The sequence below is a fragment of the Myxocyprinus asiaticus genome, chromosome 31 (genome assembly GCF_019703515.2).
Source record: "Myxocyprinus asiaticus isolate MX2 ecotype Aquarium Trade chromosome 31, UBuf_Myxa_2, whole genome shotgun sequence".
Classification (NCBI taxonomy): Eukaryota; Metazoa; Chordata; class Actinopteri; order Cypriniformes; family Catostomidae; genus Myxocyprinus; species Myxocyprinus asiaticus.
In genome coordinates, this window is record NC_059374.1 from 37072796 (window position 1) to 37089767 (window position 16972).

The window sequence follows — 16972 nt, forward strand, 5'->3', positions numbered from 1 at the left end:
GCACAGGACAGCATACACGAGGAACTAATAAAGGGGAGAATTTGTCTCAAACAGGTTAAACAGAGACAGGTAAAAACAATAAACTAATAATGAGTACACAAGAAGGCGGGATGTGACGCAAAACTGAGAGACATGTGGCAATATGGAAACTAAACAAAGCTACACGCTCTCACTGACACAAACACCCGAATGACACAAGCGCATATCGCCAGAGACAACGGCAACATGTGCTCATGCCAAATGACAGACAAGACGGGACATTTGTGTGAGGGTTCGGCAACAAATAAACAGGCACCAAGACCGAAGTGGCCGAATACCAGCACAACATGACAATGGTTTGCGACCCGGATGCACAGCGCAAGGCGAGCGCAATGCGAAGCACACCCGAGGTCGCGAGAGACAAACATAATACAACTGACACGAGTGCATGCCATAAGAGTGACATAAGAGCAATGCACTCGTGCCCAACAACCAATAAGACAAGAGAATGCATGACAGCACCAGAAGGACGAGCCATGCACTCTCACAAAGACTAGACAAGACAATAAACTAGAATGTCAGAGCTCAGCCACAAGACAACAAAACACAATCAACATAAGTGGCTGAACTCTGACACTGCTGGGTTCAAAGCTGGCTGAATTGTTCTGTCAGGTTGAAGAACTGCAAGTGCAGAAGGTCAAAAACATAGTCTTTATTCAAGGGAAAAAAAACAAAAACAAGACAAAAAAAGGCCCAGACTATTGCCAACAGGGCAGTCAGCTAAAACTCCCATAAGAGGACAAGACCGAAAGCAAAATAAGAGAACTATCAAAAAGAACTGGACCAAAAATCTGAGTAAAAAATCAGAAAACTGTGCAAAATTAAAATATCCACAGGAATAGGAAAACACAAAAGACCAGGAGAAGGAACAGAGAGGAAGAATTCATCAGATGAAAGAGTACACAAGGGGAATATAAAGAGGGAGAAATGAGGAGGCAAACAAGGAGGGGAAGTGAGGCAAATAAACAGATAATGAGGGAACGACAAGGATAGATACAAGCAGGGCAGAGACCATGATAGGCAAAACAGCAGGAGAAAACAACACAATATAACAAGATTGTCAGAATATAGTTTATTTTAAATAATAATATATTTTAACTGTATATTCACGTGGTTTCACAAAAGAAACAACAAAATGCAAACATGTTTCTTGCATAGGTGAGCAACTTGTCACAGCTCAGAAACTTGGCAAGATCAAGAAGATTTTGTGCAACTTGTTGGGCGTAGACATTAGGGATGTGCCTGAAGCCGAATACCTTATTCGGAAAGACAAGGATAATGACTTCAAAATGAATAACGGATACATCCTAATTATATATATATATATATATATAAGAATGGGCCGCTCTCAGGAGCTCAGTGAATTCCAGCGTGGTACTGTGATAGGATGCCACCTGTGCAACAAGTCCAGTCGTGAAATTTCCTCGCTACTAAATATTCCACAGTCAACTGTCAGTGGTATTATAACAAAGTGGAAGCGATTGGGAATGACAGCAACTCAGCCACGAAGTGGTAGGCCACGTAAAATGACAGAGCGGGGTCAGCGGATGCTGAGGCGCATAGTGCGCAGAGGTCGCCAACTTTCTGTAGAGTCAATCGCTACAGACCTCCAAAGTTCATATGGCCTTCAGATTAGCTCAAGAACAGTGTGTAGAGAGCTTCATGGAATGGGTTTCCATGGCCGAGCAGCTGCATCCAAGCCATACATCACCAAGTGCAAAGCGTCGGATGCAGTGGTGTAAAGCACGCCGCCACTGGACTCTAGAGCAGTGGAGATGCGTTCTCTGGAGTGACGAATCATGCTTCTCCATCTGGCAATCTGATGGACGAGTCTGGGTTTGGCGGTTGCCAGGAGAACGGTACTTGTCTGACTGCATTGTGCCAACTGTGAAGTTTGGTGGAGGAGGGATTATGGTGTGGGGTTGTTTTTCAGGAGCTGGGCTTGGCCCCTTAGTTCCAGTGAAAGGAACTCTGAATGCTTCAGCATACCAAGAGATTTTGGACAATTCCATGCTCCCAACTTTGTGGGAACAGTTTGGGGATGGCCCCTTCCTGTTCCAACATGACTGCATACCAGTGCACAAAGCAAGGTCCATAAAGACATGGATGAGCGAGTTTGGTGTGGAAGAACTTGACTGGCCTGCACAGAGTCCTGACCTCAACCCGATAGAACACATTTGGGATGAATTTGAGCGAAGACTGCGAGCCAGGCCTTCTCGTCCAACATCAGTGTCTGACCTCACAAATGCGCTTCTGGAAGAATGGTCAAAAATTCCCATAAACACACTCCTAAACCTTGTGGAAAGCCTTCCCAGAAGAGTTGAAGCTGTTATAGCTGCAAAGGGTGGGCCGACGTCATATTAAACCCTATGGATTAAGAATGGGATGTCACTTAAGTTCATATGCGTCTAAAGGCAGGTGAGCGAATACTTTTGGCAATATAGTGTATACATATACATACATATATATATATATATATATATATATATATATATATAATTAGGATGTATCCATTATTCATTTTGAAGTCATTATCCTTGTCTTTCCGAATAAGGTATAATGTATATGTGTGTGTGTGTGTATATATATATATATATATATATATATATATATATATATATATATATATATATATATATATATATATATATATATATATATATTCTGTTGACTGATTATCCAAAAAGCACAAGGATAAAGCGACATTTTAAATAAACATATCAAAAATGACAACGAATTTGTAAATATGTGCAGCCAATATTTCTAGTGTAAACCTTATGAATGAAAATGCACACGCTGTGATTTCACATATTATATCTGAAATACCAGGAGAAACCACAACATGTTCCACAGTTAATGTAGCCTACAAATTCGGCTTCATCTGGTTAGAAAAAATGACTAAAATAATATTTTCTTTAAAATAATAATTGTATATTATTATTATTATTATTATTATTACGATTATTATTATTATATTAAGGATATTATTATGAAAAGGCATATACAAGGCATATTTTATTAATAAAAACTCTAAATGTGACAGTAATACTTAAAAATGGGCGTTTCATTTAGTTTGACGCACTTTCGGTTTAAGCCCCGCCCACACCAGGTTCTATCCGAATACAGATACGGATAAATTTGTCATATGAACAGATACAGTTACAAATACTGATAATTGCTGAACACCACTAGTAGACATCCTCTGAACCAAGCTTGAGCATTAGGAAAATTCTTACATTTTCTGTTTTGCTGGACTTGGTAAATAGGTCCTCATCCAATTCCAGCTGTTTGCGCAGGGAACTCAGCTGAGAAGGTAAGAATAATTAGCAATGTGGTATTTTCGGCTAAAGACAACCTGTTTTTGGGGGGTACATTTTTCATTTTCTTTGTCCTTTTTCATTGTGAATAAATTATTATTCCTGATTGACCATGCAAATAAACTTTACTTGTTGTAATTATTGATTTGTCTCTTTAAAAAATTAACATGTATTAGGACTTGCTAGCATGCGAGGTCACTGAGAAAATCAGGCAAACATGCAAGATGGACAGATTAGACACGGGTAAAAGTGGCAAAATAAACGATGGATGGATAAATGTAGAAAACAATATTTGAATGTTCTTTACTTCCAGAATTTGGACATGAACTTTATTACCACCTGCTGGTAAAATCTCCAAACTCAGTTCCTGAATTTGGACTTTGCACTGAGTTAAGAGATGGTGGGTACTGTGCTTGGTGCTTGTAAATTGTGGTATTTAAATGTATCCAAGTTGCTCCAGTGTTTTGACAATGTTCACCACATTTGGTTCAGATCCATTTAATGATTTAATGATCCAATTAATGATCCATTAAAGGTGGTGACAAATAAGTGTCTTGTCTGAAATGAGTTAGTCACTGAATCAACAATCAAAAGAAAATTGTAATCCTTTAAAATGTGTATGTCTACAAAGAGACTTTAGTAGAGGTTTTTAGCATTATAAGAACAAAGCAAATCTATAATTTGACCTACAATTTGGGATATGCTGAGCATGACCTTTATCAAAAGACAACAATAATAGACTTATAATAATTATAATTATTTCAATAATGTCTGTACGTTTTTGTGTATAAAAAAGCGTGTCTACATATCAATTCACTTCAGTAAATGCCTAAGTGTTCTAAGAACACAGCAGATCTATCTTTTTCCTACATTTTGTCGACTGCACACCAGCATAGATGTAAAAACTGGAGCTGATATTAAAAATAGCTTTACATATTTAACACAGATCTAGTACTCTGCTTAAATTGGCAAACACAACCAATCAAAATATTACCTCACAAACATAATGTAAAAAGCATAATTTAATGAAGACTCATGCGCTGATATAAACTCCATTTACAATGTGTGCTTAAAAGATTGTCCTTTGTTTTTTTTCCACAGTGCATTTCACGTAATGCTGCCAATCAAGAACGATATGCTGATAAATAACTCTCATTTATGTGTTCCCCATCTCTAGATTATTCATTTAAATCAACATCAATGCAGATAAAAAAACATTGATAAATGAGCATTGTTGAAAGCAACTTTGTAGAAATGAATGGAGCCATGTTTATTAGACTGTCTGACTGATGGCCTATTACATAAGGGTTGTTTCGTCTCATGAAACTCACCTGTGATTGACTGGATGATTGCTCAATTAGCCCAAAGTAACAAAACGTAAAGAATACTCTATACAAATCCACCATTTGGAATCTATTTGGGATTAGCTTGAAAAAGTGCAAATCACCCTTTTAAAGAGTGCTGCGTCCTTGCATATTTCTCAGGAAAATAGCAACTTTTGATTTTTATTTACATTCAGTACACCCTCAGTTTGCGTGCCTACACCCACAGTAGCACAAACTCTCCCTCCCACTTGCGCTGGCATGAATTAGTGCTCTCACGAAAATTGTATAAGACGTTGCACAGTGATAGCGCATAGTGCTGCACTTTGCAAACTCATGAAAAAAGAGCCCTAAATGTGGAAAATTTGAACAATGTATATGCGGGTTTTTTACATTTATTTAGTTGGTAGACAGATAAATGCATCATGTAAAAAAATACATATTTATTCTGGTTAGTATTTGTGCAGTATAGCAAAAAGCATAAAGTGTTACAAGTGTACTCCGTCTACCCTACAAAACACTGAAATCTAGGTGGTGTACCAGTGGGGACATTTCCATTATTAGGAAGTGCTGGACAGAACACAGTACTGCCTGTGTTTTGAAATATAATTAAATTAGTACTATTTTTTTGTTTTTGTATATAGCAGCTGTTTTGACCTGGGAGTATGAAAGGACATCTGGTACTTCATTTAATTTTCCAAGGTACAGTCTATGTTTTCTTCCACATTTACATTTAGACAACATTTATTGACTTATCAGATGCTTTCATTCAAAATGACTTTAGGCTGGATTAGACTTCACGACATTTAAAATCTGAACAGATTCTAAAAATACTAGGTATTGCAATTGAAAATGACTACAGATAAAAACTGGCCATCACACAACAAACTCTAGCGGTTACACGCGCACTGCATTCTAGGAGCCACAGGACTTACTGTATGTTAACAAACATGAATGGGAGCGTTTAAAATATGTTTTTTGATCGTAAACTTGACCAACCATTTTGAAGATTTTTGTCTTTGTCCTTTAAATTAGAACGTTAAGCTGTTCGCCATCTCCTTTTCTTGAGCTTCGTCGCCCCAAGAACTCGATTACCATTCTGCCCACCGTAAGACTTCAGATTTGAGTTGTGGAGCATCATAAACTATGAGATCCTCTGTCCTTGTGGATAGTCGGCTCAAAAACATAAAACATGTTAGATAGCCTCAGACTAGATGAAGTCATGGTATTCTTGAGGGTAAGAAATCGGTGTTGATACCCATCATGGAATATGTGCTTTTCTATTCAATCTGTCAACTCTGACTGGCACAAAATATGCAGACTAGGGTTGCCACTTTTGAAGTTGTATAATACGGGACACTCTCTCTAGTGTTGTTGATGGACCCCCCTTTACCACATCCTCCACAGTTTAAGCATGTTTTAGCACAATATGTGTTCATATTCAATCTCTCCCCCTTAGATCGGGACATTTGCGCAACTCATAGAAGAGACAATGACTGCACAGAGAAATGCCAGTTTTGGAGTTTGTAATTATTTACATGATCTGCTTCCATATTATTTGAACTTTAATAAAGCTATAATGCATTAAATATAACTGCCTTTAAGATGTAACGCCGGGGTTTTTCCTTTAAAGTGCTCCGGCTCCGCTTATTCCACTATGATAGTGCTTCTGTATTTACTTATTTGGTATTTTTGTATAATTCTCTCATACTTTGTGATCTACATCACCTGAAGCTGTTTGGAAAGTTTAGAGTGCATCTGGACTGTGAGCTGTGTAATTCTTCCTCTCCTCTTTCAGGCGTGAGCTGCTGTGCTGCTCTTGCGCATCATCATTAGAGTTTAATGTGATCTCATGTTACGTTAAATGACATCAATCGAGTATTCGACAACGAATATTTCTGTCGACAATTTTTTATTGTTGATGTTGTCGATAATGTTGACTAATTGTTTCAGCCCTAATGCATAGTACATACTAGCCTTTACATAATAACATAATTTCAATAAATGTATTCCTATGTTAAATGTACCTCTCAAAAATATTTCAAATATTTCAAATATGCATCATACATTTCTCTCACCTGCATACACAGACTGCGTTGGCGCGTGATAAATGTCACCTTATGCAGGACAAATTATATTTTAGTTTTTTATTAACCTTGATGTACCCACAAGAGTACATGCACAGACCATGTTTTTTCTGGAGCTAATAAAGCCCTGAATCAACTTAAAATAAAAACAGGAGCACACAATCATTGTTCTTGGATCTTTAGCTGTAATAAGCCATATTAAACTGAACATTATCATAAAGTAAGGCCTAAAGAAAAAATTAACTGTCTGGATCATTTCATTTGAATTAGATCTTCTTCTCAGTCAAAACCTGGTAGCATTAAATATGTATTACTGCATCACATCTAACAATAATTCAGTGAATCATTGGAAATTTTCTTTTTACCTCTAATATTTATGTATATATATATATATATATATACACAAATATTAGAGGTAAAAAGAAAATTTCCAATGATTCACTGAATTCCAAACTTTTGGAAGCTAGTGTGTGTGTGTGTATATATATATATATATACATATATATATATATATATATATATATATACAGGTGCATCTCAATAAATTAGAATGTCGTGGAAAAGTTCATTTATTTCAGTAATTCAACTCAAATTGTGAAACTCGTGTATTAAATAAATTCAATGCACACAGACTGAAGTAGTTTAAGTCTTTGGTTCTTTTAATTGTGATGATTTTGGCTCACATTTAACAAAAACCCACCAATTCACTATCTCAAAAAATTAGAATATGGTGACATGCCAATCAGCTAATCAACTCAAAACACCTGCAAAGGTTTCCTGAGCCTTCAAAATGGTCTCTCAGTTTGGTTCACTAGGCTACACAATCATGGGGAAGACTGCTGATCTGACAGTTGTCCAGAAGACAATCATTGACACCCTTCACAAGGAGGGTAAGCCACAAACATTCATTGCCAAAGAAGCTGGCTGTTCACAGAGTGCTGTATCCAAGCATGTTAACAGAAAGTTGAGTGGAAGGAAAAAGTGTGGAAGAAAAAGATGCACAACCAACCGAGAGAACAGCAACCTTACGATTGTCAAGCAAAATCGATTCAAGAATTTGGGTGAACTTCACAAGGAATGGACTGAGGCTGGGGTCAAGGCATCAAGAGCCACCACACACAGACATGTCAAGGAATTTGGCTACAGTTGTCGTATTCCTCTTGTTAAGCCACTCCTGAACCACAGACAACGTCAGAGGCGTCTTACCTGGGCTAAGGAGAAGAAGAACTGGACTGTTGCCCAGTGGTCCAAAGTCCTCTTTTCAGATGAAAGCAAGTTTTGTATTTCATTTGGAAACCAAGGTCCTAGAGTCTGGAGGAAGGGTGGAGAAGCTCATAGCCCAAGTTGCTTGAAGTCCAGTGTTAAGTTTCCACAGTCTGTGATGATTTGGGGTGCAATGTCATCTGCTGGTGTTGGTCCATGGTTTTCAAAAAACACAAAAGTCATTGCACCCGTTTACCAAGAAATTTTGGAGCACTTCATGCTTCCTTCTGCTGACCAGCTTTTTAAAGATGCTGATTTCATTTTCCAGCAGGATTTGGCACCTGCCCACACTACCAAAAGCACCAAAAGTTGGTTAAATGACCATGGTGTTGGTGTGCTTGACTGGCCAGCAAACTCACTAGACCTGAACTCCATAGAGAATCTATGGGGTATTGTCAAGAGGAAAATGAGAAACAAGAGACCAAAAAATGCAGATGAGCTGGAGGCCACTGTCAAAGAAACCTGGGCTTCCATACCACCTCAGCAGTGCCACAAACTGATCACCTCCATGCCACGCCGAATTGAGGCAGTAATTAAAGCAAAAGGAGCCCCTACCAAGTATTGAGGACATATACAGTAAATGAACATACTTTCCAGAAGGCCAACAATTCACTAAAAATGTTTTTTTTTATTGGTCTTATGATGTATTCTAATTTTTTGAGATAGTGAATTGGTGGGTTTTTGTTAAATGTGAGCCAAAATCATCACAATTAAAAGAACCAAAGACATAAAATACTTCAGTCTGTGTGCATTGAATTTATTTAATACACGAGTTTCACAATTTGAGTTGAATTACTGAAATAAATGAACTTTTCCACGACATTCTAATTTATTGAGATGCACCTGTATATATATATATATATATATATATATATATATATATATATATATATATATACACACACACACACTAGCTTCCAAAAGTTTGGAATAATGTACAGATTTTGCTGTTTCGGAAGGAAATTTGTACTTAAATTCACCAAAGTGGCATTCAACTGATCACAAAGTATAGTCAGGACATTACTGATGTAAAAAACAGCACCATCACTATTTGAATAAAGTCACTTTTGATCAAATCTAGACAGGCCCCATTTCCAGCAGCCATCACTCCAATACCTTATCCTTGAGTAATCATGCTAAATTGATCATTTGGTATTAGAAAATCACTTGCCATTATATCAAACACTGCTGAAAGCTATTTGGTTCATTAAATGAAGCTTAACATTTCCTTTGTGTTTGTTTTTGAGTTGCCACAGTATGCAATAGACTGGCATGTCTTAAGGTCAATATTAGGTCAAAAATGGCAAAAAAGAAACAGCTTTCTCTAGAACCTCATCAGTCAATCATTGTTTTGAGGAATGAAGGCTATACAATGCTTGAATTTGCCAAAAACTAAAGATTTCATACAAAGGTGCACCAGTCTTCAAAGACAAAGGACAACTGGCTCTAACAAGGACAGAAATAGATGGGAAAGGCCCAGATGTACAAAAAAACAAGAGGATAAGTACATCAGAGTCTCTAGTTTGAGAAATAGACCCCTCACATATTCTCAGCTGACAGCTTCATCGAATTCAACACCAGTTTCATGTACAACAGTAAAGAGAAGTCTCAGGGGTGCAGGCCTTATGTGAAGAATTGCAAAGAAAAAGCCACTTTTGAAACAGAAAAACAAAAAGAAAAGATTAGAGTGGGCAAAGAAACACAGACATTGGACAACAGATAATTAGAAAAGAGTGTTATGGATCTTAACCCCATTGAGCTTTTGTGGGATCAGCTAGACTGTAAGGTGCGTGAGAAGTGCCCGACAAGACAGCCACATCTATGGCAAGTGCTACAGGGTTAGGGTCACCTGAGTATCTGGACAAACTGACAGCTAGAATGCCAAGGATCTGCAAAGCTGTCATTGCTGCACGTGGAGGATTTTTTTATGATAACTCTTTAAAGTATTTTAAAACGTTATGAATCTTTTTTTCAAATTGTAATAGTAATTTTTCACCTTATTAATGTCCTGACTATACATTGTGGTCAGTTGAATGCCGCTTTGGTGAATAGAAGTACCAATTTCTTCCCATAAGAGCAAAATTTGTACATTATTCCAAACATTTGGCCACCAGTGTATATATACAGTTGAAGTCAGAAGTTTACATACACCTTAGCCAAATACATTTAAACTCAGTTTTTCACAATTCCTGACATTTAATCGTAGAAAACATTCCCTGTCTTAGGTCAGTTAGGATCACTACTTTATTTTTAAGAATGTGAACAATAATAGTAGAGAGAAAGATTTCAGCTTTTATTTCTTTCATCACATTCCCAGTGGGTCAGAAGTTTACATACAATTTGTTAGTATTTGATAGCATTGCCTTTAAATTGTTTAATTTGGGTCAAACATTTTGGGTAGCCTTCCACAAGCTTCTCACAATAAGTTGCTGGAATTTTGGCCCATTCCTCCAGACAGAACTGGTGTAACTGAGTCAGGTTTGTAGGACTCCTTGCTCGCACATGCTTTTTCAGTTCACAAATTTAATATCGGATTGAGGTTAGGGCTTTGTGATGGCCACTCCAGTACCTTGACTTTGTTGTCCTAAAGCCATTTTGCCACAACTTTGGAGGTATGCTTGGGGTCATTGTCCATTTGGAAGACCCATTTGCGACTGAGCTTTAACTTCATAGCTGATGTCTTGAGATGTTGCTTTAATATATACGCATAATTTTCCTTCCTCATGATGCCATCTATTTTGTGAAGTGCACTAGTCCCTCCTACAGCAAAGCACCCCCACAACATGATGCTGCCACCCCCATGCTTCATGGTTGGGATGGTGTTCTTTGGCTTGCAAGCCTCACCCTTTTTTCCTCCAAACATAATGATGGTTATTACGGCCAAAAAGTTCAATTTTTGTTTCATCAGACCAGAGAAAATTTCTCCAAAAAGTAAGATCTTTGTCCCCATGTGCACTTGCAAACTGTAATCTTGCTTTTTTAAGGCAGTTTTGGAGCAGTGGCTTCTGCCTTGCTGAGCAGCCTTTCAGGTTATGTCGATATAGGACTCGTTTTGTTGTGGATATAGATACTCGTCTACCTGTTTCCTCCAGCATCTTCAAGGTCCTTTGCTGTTGTTCTGATTTGCACTTTTAGCACCAAACTACATTCATCTCTAGGAGACAGAATGCATCTCCTGCCCGAGTGGTATGATGGCTGCGTATTCCTATGGTGTTTATACTTGCGTACTATTATTTGTACAGATGAACGTGGTACCTTCTGGCATTTGGAAATTGCTCCCAAGGATGAACCAGAAAAGACGGTGTGATTGTTTCAAGGAGCACAATACTTGTTGACCCCTCTCCAAACATAGTGCTTATGGTTGTGACCATAAAGCTCTATTTTGGTCTCGTCACTCCAAATTACATTGTGCCAGAAGCTGTGAGGCATGTCAAGGTGTTGTTGGGCATATTGTAATCAGGCTTTTTTGTGGCATTGGCTTCTTTCTGGCAACTTGACCATGCAGCTCATTTTTGTTCAAGTATCGTCATATTGTGCTCCTTGAAACAACCACACTGTCTTTTTCCAGAGCAGCCTGTATTTCCCCTGAGGTTGCCTGTGGGTTTTTCTTTGTATCCCAAACAATTCTTCTGGCAGTTGTGGCTGAAATCTTTCGTGGTCTACCTGACCTTGGCTTGGTATCAAGAGATCCCTGAATTTTCCACTTCTTAATAAGTGATTGAACAGTACTGACTGGCATTTTCAAGGCTTTGGATATCTTTTTATATCCTTATCCATCTTTATGAAGTTCCATTACCTTGTTACGCAGGTCTTTTGACAGTTCTTTTCTGCTCCCCGTGGCTCAGTATCTAGCCTGCTTAGTGCATCCACATGAGAGTTAACAAACTCATTGACTGTTTATACACAGACACTAATTGCAGTTTAAAAATCCAAAAGTGTGTGAAATTAAACTTTAATTGCCATTTAAACCTGTGTGTGTCACCTTGTGTGTCTGTAACAAGGCCAAACATTCAAGGGTATGTAAACTTTTGATCAGGGCCATTTGGGTGATTTCTGTTATCATTATAATTTAAAAAGGAGCCAAACAACTATGTGATAATAAATGGCTTCATATGATCACTATCCTTAAATAAAAGACAGGTTTTTGCATGATCAGTCACATTTTCAAAATCAATGCCAAAATTTCACAATTTCTGCCAGGGTATGCAAACCTTTGAGCACAACTGTATATATATCTGTAGTAATTGTATATAGTAGTTAAAAAGGTCTTCAGTGAGACACTGAAGGCTACATCCACAATGTGTGATTAGGCAAAGAAATTTGTAATGCAGCGGTTTCCTTCAGGATCAAAATCCTGAATTATCATTACATGCTTATCATGCTCTGCTAAAAAGAGAGGAGCCTAATTTTTTCAGGAAACAGGAAGTGGTGTAATTTTGAAAATGTACTGCGATGAACCCTTTGGTGTAAAACAAAAATATACTGAAATGAATTTAAACAGTTATTAACCGGTTACCAGTTTTTTTTTTAAAAATAACGTTTCACTCAGGAACAATTGAAAAGGACTTAGTTCCTGTTTTCGGTTACCTTCTGCACAAAAAAAAAAAAAAAAAAAAAAAAAAATTAGGGAGCCCCCAAATATAAAAGTAGCTATTTTCATATATATGCACCGTACCCCAGTTTGAAAATCCTTGGTGTTGTGCAGCCTTTAGAAATTAGTATGCACAATATAAGCCTACACCCTAAGGAGACAGAAACATGAGAATGCTGCAAAACCAAGTTCTTCTAGAAACACTTGAAAAACATTTTGATCATGTTGTTTAGAGATTAAAAAAATGTCCTAATAATGTTTGTAGGCCCCATCCGATGGTTTAGCCAGAGAATGTGCTCAAACTGTCAGGAAGACATCAGGGGCAAGGAGCCTAATCCACCCCATGTCATTAGGCCCTAAAAAAATGTCCCGCCCTAAGAAAGGAACAAAGAACATTCACATAAACTCAGAAAAACTACAAACAAGTCTTCTGAAAGGCAAGAGAATAAATGTGAAAGAAAGTAAAAGATATAATTAGGCCAAAATAACAGCTCGTATGATGTGCTGCCACACATGTCATTTATAAGCTATAAGTGTAATCAACACCTCTTGCAATGTGTTGATAGAAGTCATCTAGATGCAGAAAAAACTGAGGACAACAGTGAAGTGCTCATATCAGTAATCATATAAATAGCCACCAGCTAAACGCATTCGATACGGTTTTACCAAAAGATATAATTAGGCCAAAAGTAACACATCATATGATGTTTTGCCACACTTGTCAGGTACAGCGGCTTGCAAAAGTTTGGGCACCCCAGACCAAAATTTCTGTTGCTGTGAATAGTTAAGTGAGTAGAAGATGAATTGATCTCCAAAAGGCATAAAGTTAAATATGAAACATTCTTTTCAACATTTTAAGCAAGATAAGAATATTTTTTTTGTTTTGCACAATTTTAGAGTGAAAAAAAGAAATGAGCACCATGCAAAAGTTTGGGCACCCCAAGAGATTTTAGCTCTCAGATAACTTTTACCAAGCTCTCAGACCTTAATTAGCTTGTTAGGGCTATGGCTTGTTCACAGTCATCATTTGGAAAGGCCAGGTGATGCAAATTTCAAAACTTTACAAATACTCTGACTCCTCAACTTATCCCAACAATTAGCAGCCATGGGCTCCTCTAAGCAGCTGCCTAGCACTCTGAAAATTTAAATAATTGATGCCCACAAAGCAGGAGAATGCTATAAGAAGATAGCAAAGCATTTTCAGGTAGCCGTTTCCTCAGTTCGTAATGTAATTAAGAAATGGTAGTTAACAGGAATGGTGGAGGTCAAGTTGAGGTCTGGAAGTCCAAGAAAACTTTCAGAGAGAACTGCTCGTAGGATTGCTAGAAAGGCAAATCAAAACCCCTGTTTGACTGCAATAGACCTTAAGGAAGATTTAGCAGACTCTGGTATAGTGGTGCACTGTTCTACTGTGCAGTGACACCTGCACAAATATGATCTTCATGGAAGAGTCATGAGAAGAAAACCTTTCCTGTATCCTCGCCACAAAATTCAGCGTCAGACGTTTGCAAATGAACATCTAAACAAGCCTGATGCATTCTGGAAACAAGTCCTGTGGACTGATGAAGTTAAAATCTAACTTTTTGGCCACAATGAGCAAAGGTATGCTTGGAGAAAAAAGGGTGCAGAATTTCATGAAAAGAACACCTCTCCAACTGTTAAGCACGGGTGGATCGATCATGCTTTGGGCTTGTGTTGTAGCTAACGGCATGGGGAACATTTCACTGGTAGAAGGAAGAATGGATTAAATTAAATACCAGCAAATTCTGGAAGCAAACATCACACCATCTGTAAAAAAGATGAAGATGAAAAGAGGATGGCTTCTACTACAGTGTAACGATCCTAAACACACCTCAAAATCCACAGTGGATGACCTCAAGAGGCGCAAGCTGAAAGTTTTGCTATGGCCCTCACAGTCCCCCGACCTAAACATTGAAAATCTGTAGATAGACCTCAAAAGAGCAGTGCATGCAAGATGGCCCAAGAATCACAGAACTAGAAGCCTTTTGCAAGGAAGAATGGGTGAAAATCCCCCAAACAAGAATTGAAAGACACTTAGCATTTACAAGCTGTTATACTTGCCAAAAGGGCTGTTAATAAATACTGACCATGCAGGGTGACCAAACTTTTGCTTTGGGCCCTTTTCCTTTTTTGTTTTTTTGAAACTGTAAAAGATGGGAATAAAAAAGTAAAATTGCTTCAAAAATTAAAGAAATGTGTCATCTTTAACTTTATGCCTTTTGGAAATCAGGCCATCTTTTGCTCGCTTAGCTATTCAAAGCAATAGGGGATCGGGGTGCCCAAACTTTTGCACGCCACTGTTTAAACAGTAAGTGTAATCAACACCTCTTGCAATGTGTTGGTATAAACCATCTAGATGCAGAAAAAACAGAGTACAACAGTGAAGTGCTCATATCAGTGATCATATAAATAGCTACCAGCTACATGCATTCGACAAGGGTCTTACAAAATGACAGAGGAAACTAAGAACTTGTGGGTCTGGCTGTTGGAAACGTACTGCAATGAGTAGAAACATCACCGTGAGTAGGGAGTAGGGTTGCAGCTAGTGCCTGACCAATTTATCGGTCGGCTGATAAATAGCTAATAGCTTATAGCTAATAACTAACCACGTAGCTACTTTCATACATTCTGAGCTGAATGGAAGCTAATGTGTAAACATGTATTCACCAAACTGTTTTGTTCAGGATTTGCAGTTTGGTACCCCTTAAACCGAACAATTCCAGTCATTGCATTTACAAAATGTATTATTTAAAAGTCTGGTTTTCCACCGTTGAAAGTTTCCCCTGAACTTTTATAGCAGAATACAGTGTAACAGCTGCTGCTGTTTATCTTGACTCGGCAGATGTAAATGCTTCTTGTTTTACAACCTGCCCCTAATTGACTGACAGTATTAAAATAGTCAGCATTTGACTGATACTAAACAGTACTGATGTTTATTTAGCTATTTATTTTATTTGAATTTATTCTTTATTTAAATGGTCAGCCATTTACTGATACTAAACATACAGTACTGATTTATATTTAGCTATAATTTTAATTTATTCTTTATTTAAATGGTCAGCAACTGACTGATACTGAACATACAGTACTGATGTTTATTTAGCTATTTATTGTATTTTTATGTATTCCTTATTTTCTAAGTGTTAATTTCTAGAATTTTTTGACAATGTATAATAATAATGTAAAATATTCTTTGATAAAAATATTTGTTTAAGAAAGCAGCCTTCTGAGTACCTTTGCATAGTCATATCAGGGCAAAATCGGTGCACAATCCACATAGAAAATGTCTGTTTTCATTCCAGCTAAAAAATTAACTATATCGGCCACCATATCGGTAAACAGTGAAGTTTCCCCCCTCTAAAATCAGTATCGGTCTCAAAAATCCCATATTGGTCGGGCTCTAGTTGCAGCTGTCACATATTAGCTGGGATGTTCCATTGTCATGAAAATAGAGAGCAAGGCAGGACCCAAATGCAGGGAGGCAAGGATAAGGGCTTTATTTACAAACCAAAAACTCCCATGAGGGGTTACAAAAAAGAAACAGAAAGATAAACTAGAAAAACTCACAAAAACCAGAAACCAACCAAGTGAATAACAGGAACAGGACAAAACCGACTGGATACAAACAGCACCACAATACAAACGATTTGACAAAGGACTCAACACAAGGAGAGCTGATGTAGGGAGAGGTAATTGGGAGAGCAGGTGCCGCGGGTGATCAGCTGATTGGAGTAATGATCGTTGGCAGCAGCTATGGAACGTCCTCCGTGGCCAGGGGAGCTGGCAGCAGCAGGAGAATGGCCTCTGTGGCCGTAAAACTGGCACCGAGTGGGGAACAACCTCAAGAACAGCCTCCGTAGCAGTGAGTGTCAGCAGCAGGCTCCGCCACCTCCTGGTGGTCAGCAGCGGGCTCCGCCGCCTCCCCGCGGTCAGCAGCAGGCTCTGCCACCTCCCGGTGGTCACTAGTGGGCTTCTTCGCCTCATGGTGGTCACCAGTAATGCTTTCACCAGTAATGCCAATAATGCTTGGATATGTTTACTGGTAGGGTTGTTGAAGCATATATAGGTTGTCATGCTTTAATATAATCAAACATTACTCATGTTTTTACCGATTGCGATTGTGTTTATACGTTTCTTTTTTTTCTGGTGATGTTACTGTAACATACTTACTAATATTCAAGTCTTCTGAGTATTTTATATCATTGCTGCAGTTTTGAGACTCCCTACATGTGTGTATGTGTGTGTGTGTGTGTGTGTGCTGTGTTTTTTCTTATTTCTTTTACCACAATCACAGAAATTAAAAAGTTGTCACTTTCCATTTACCAGACAGTC

At 38.0% G+C, this 16972-nt stretch overlaps 1 protein-coding gene across 8 annotated transcripts in view; it reads left to right on the top strand.

The window, feature by feature from the left end:
- The first annotated feature begins 3161 nt into the window (after positions 1 to 3161).
- LOC127422474 (Schwann cell myelin protein) overlaps positions 3162 to 16972 on the top strand; it is a 34314-nt gene continuing 20503 nt past the window's right edge. For 5 of the 8 annotated variants that reach the window (XM_051666007.1, XM_051666016.1, XM_051666009.1 and 2 more), the window contains exons 1-2: positions 3162 to 3352; positions 5323 to 5380. In XM_051666007.1, the coding sequence (XP_051521967.1) occupies positions 5344 to 5380 (37 nt within the window). In that variant the 5' untranslated portion in view covers positions 3162 to 3352; positions 5323 to 5343. Of the gene's footprint in view, positions 3353 to 3669; positions 3757 to 5322; positions 5381 to 16972 lie in introns of all 8 variants that reach the window. The other 3 variants (XM_051666010.1, XM_051666011.1, XM_051666012.1) reach the window with 3 other exon arrangements.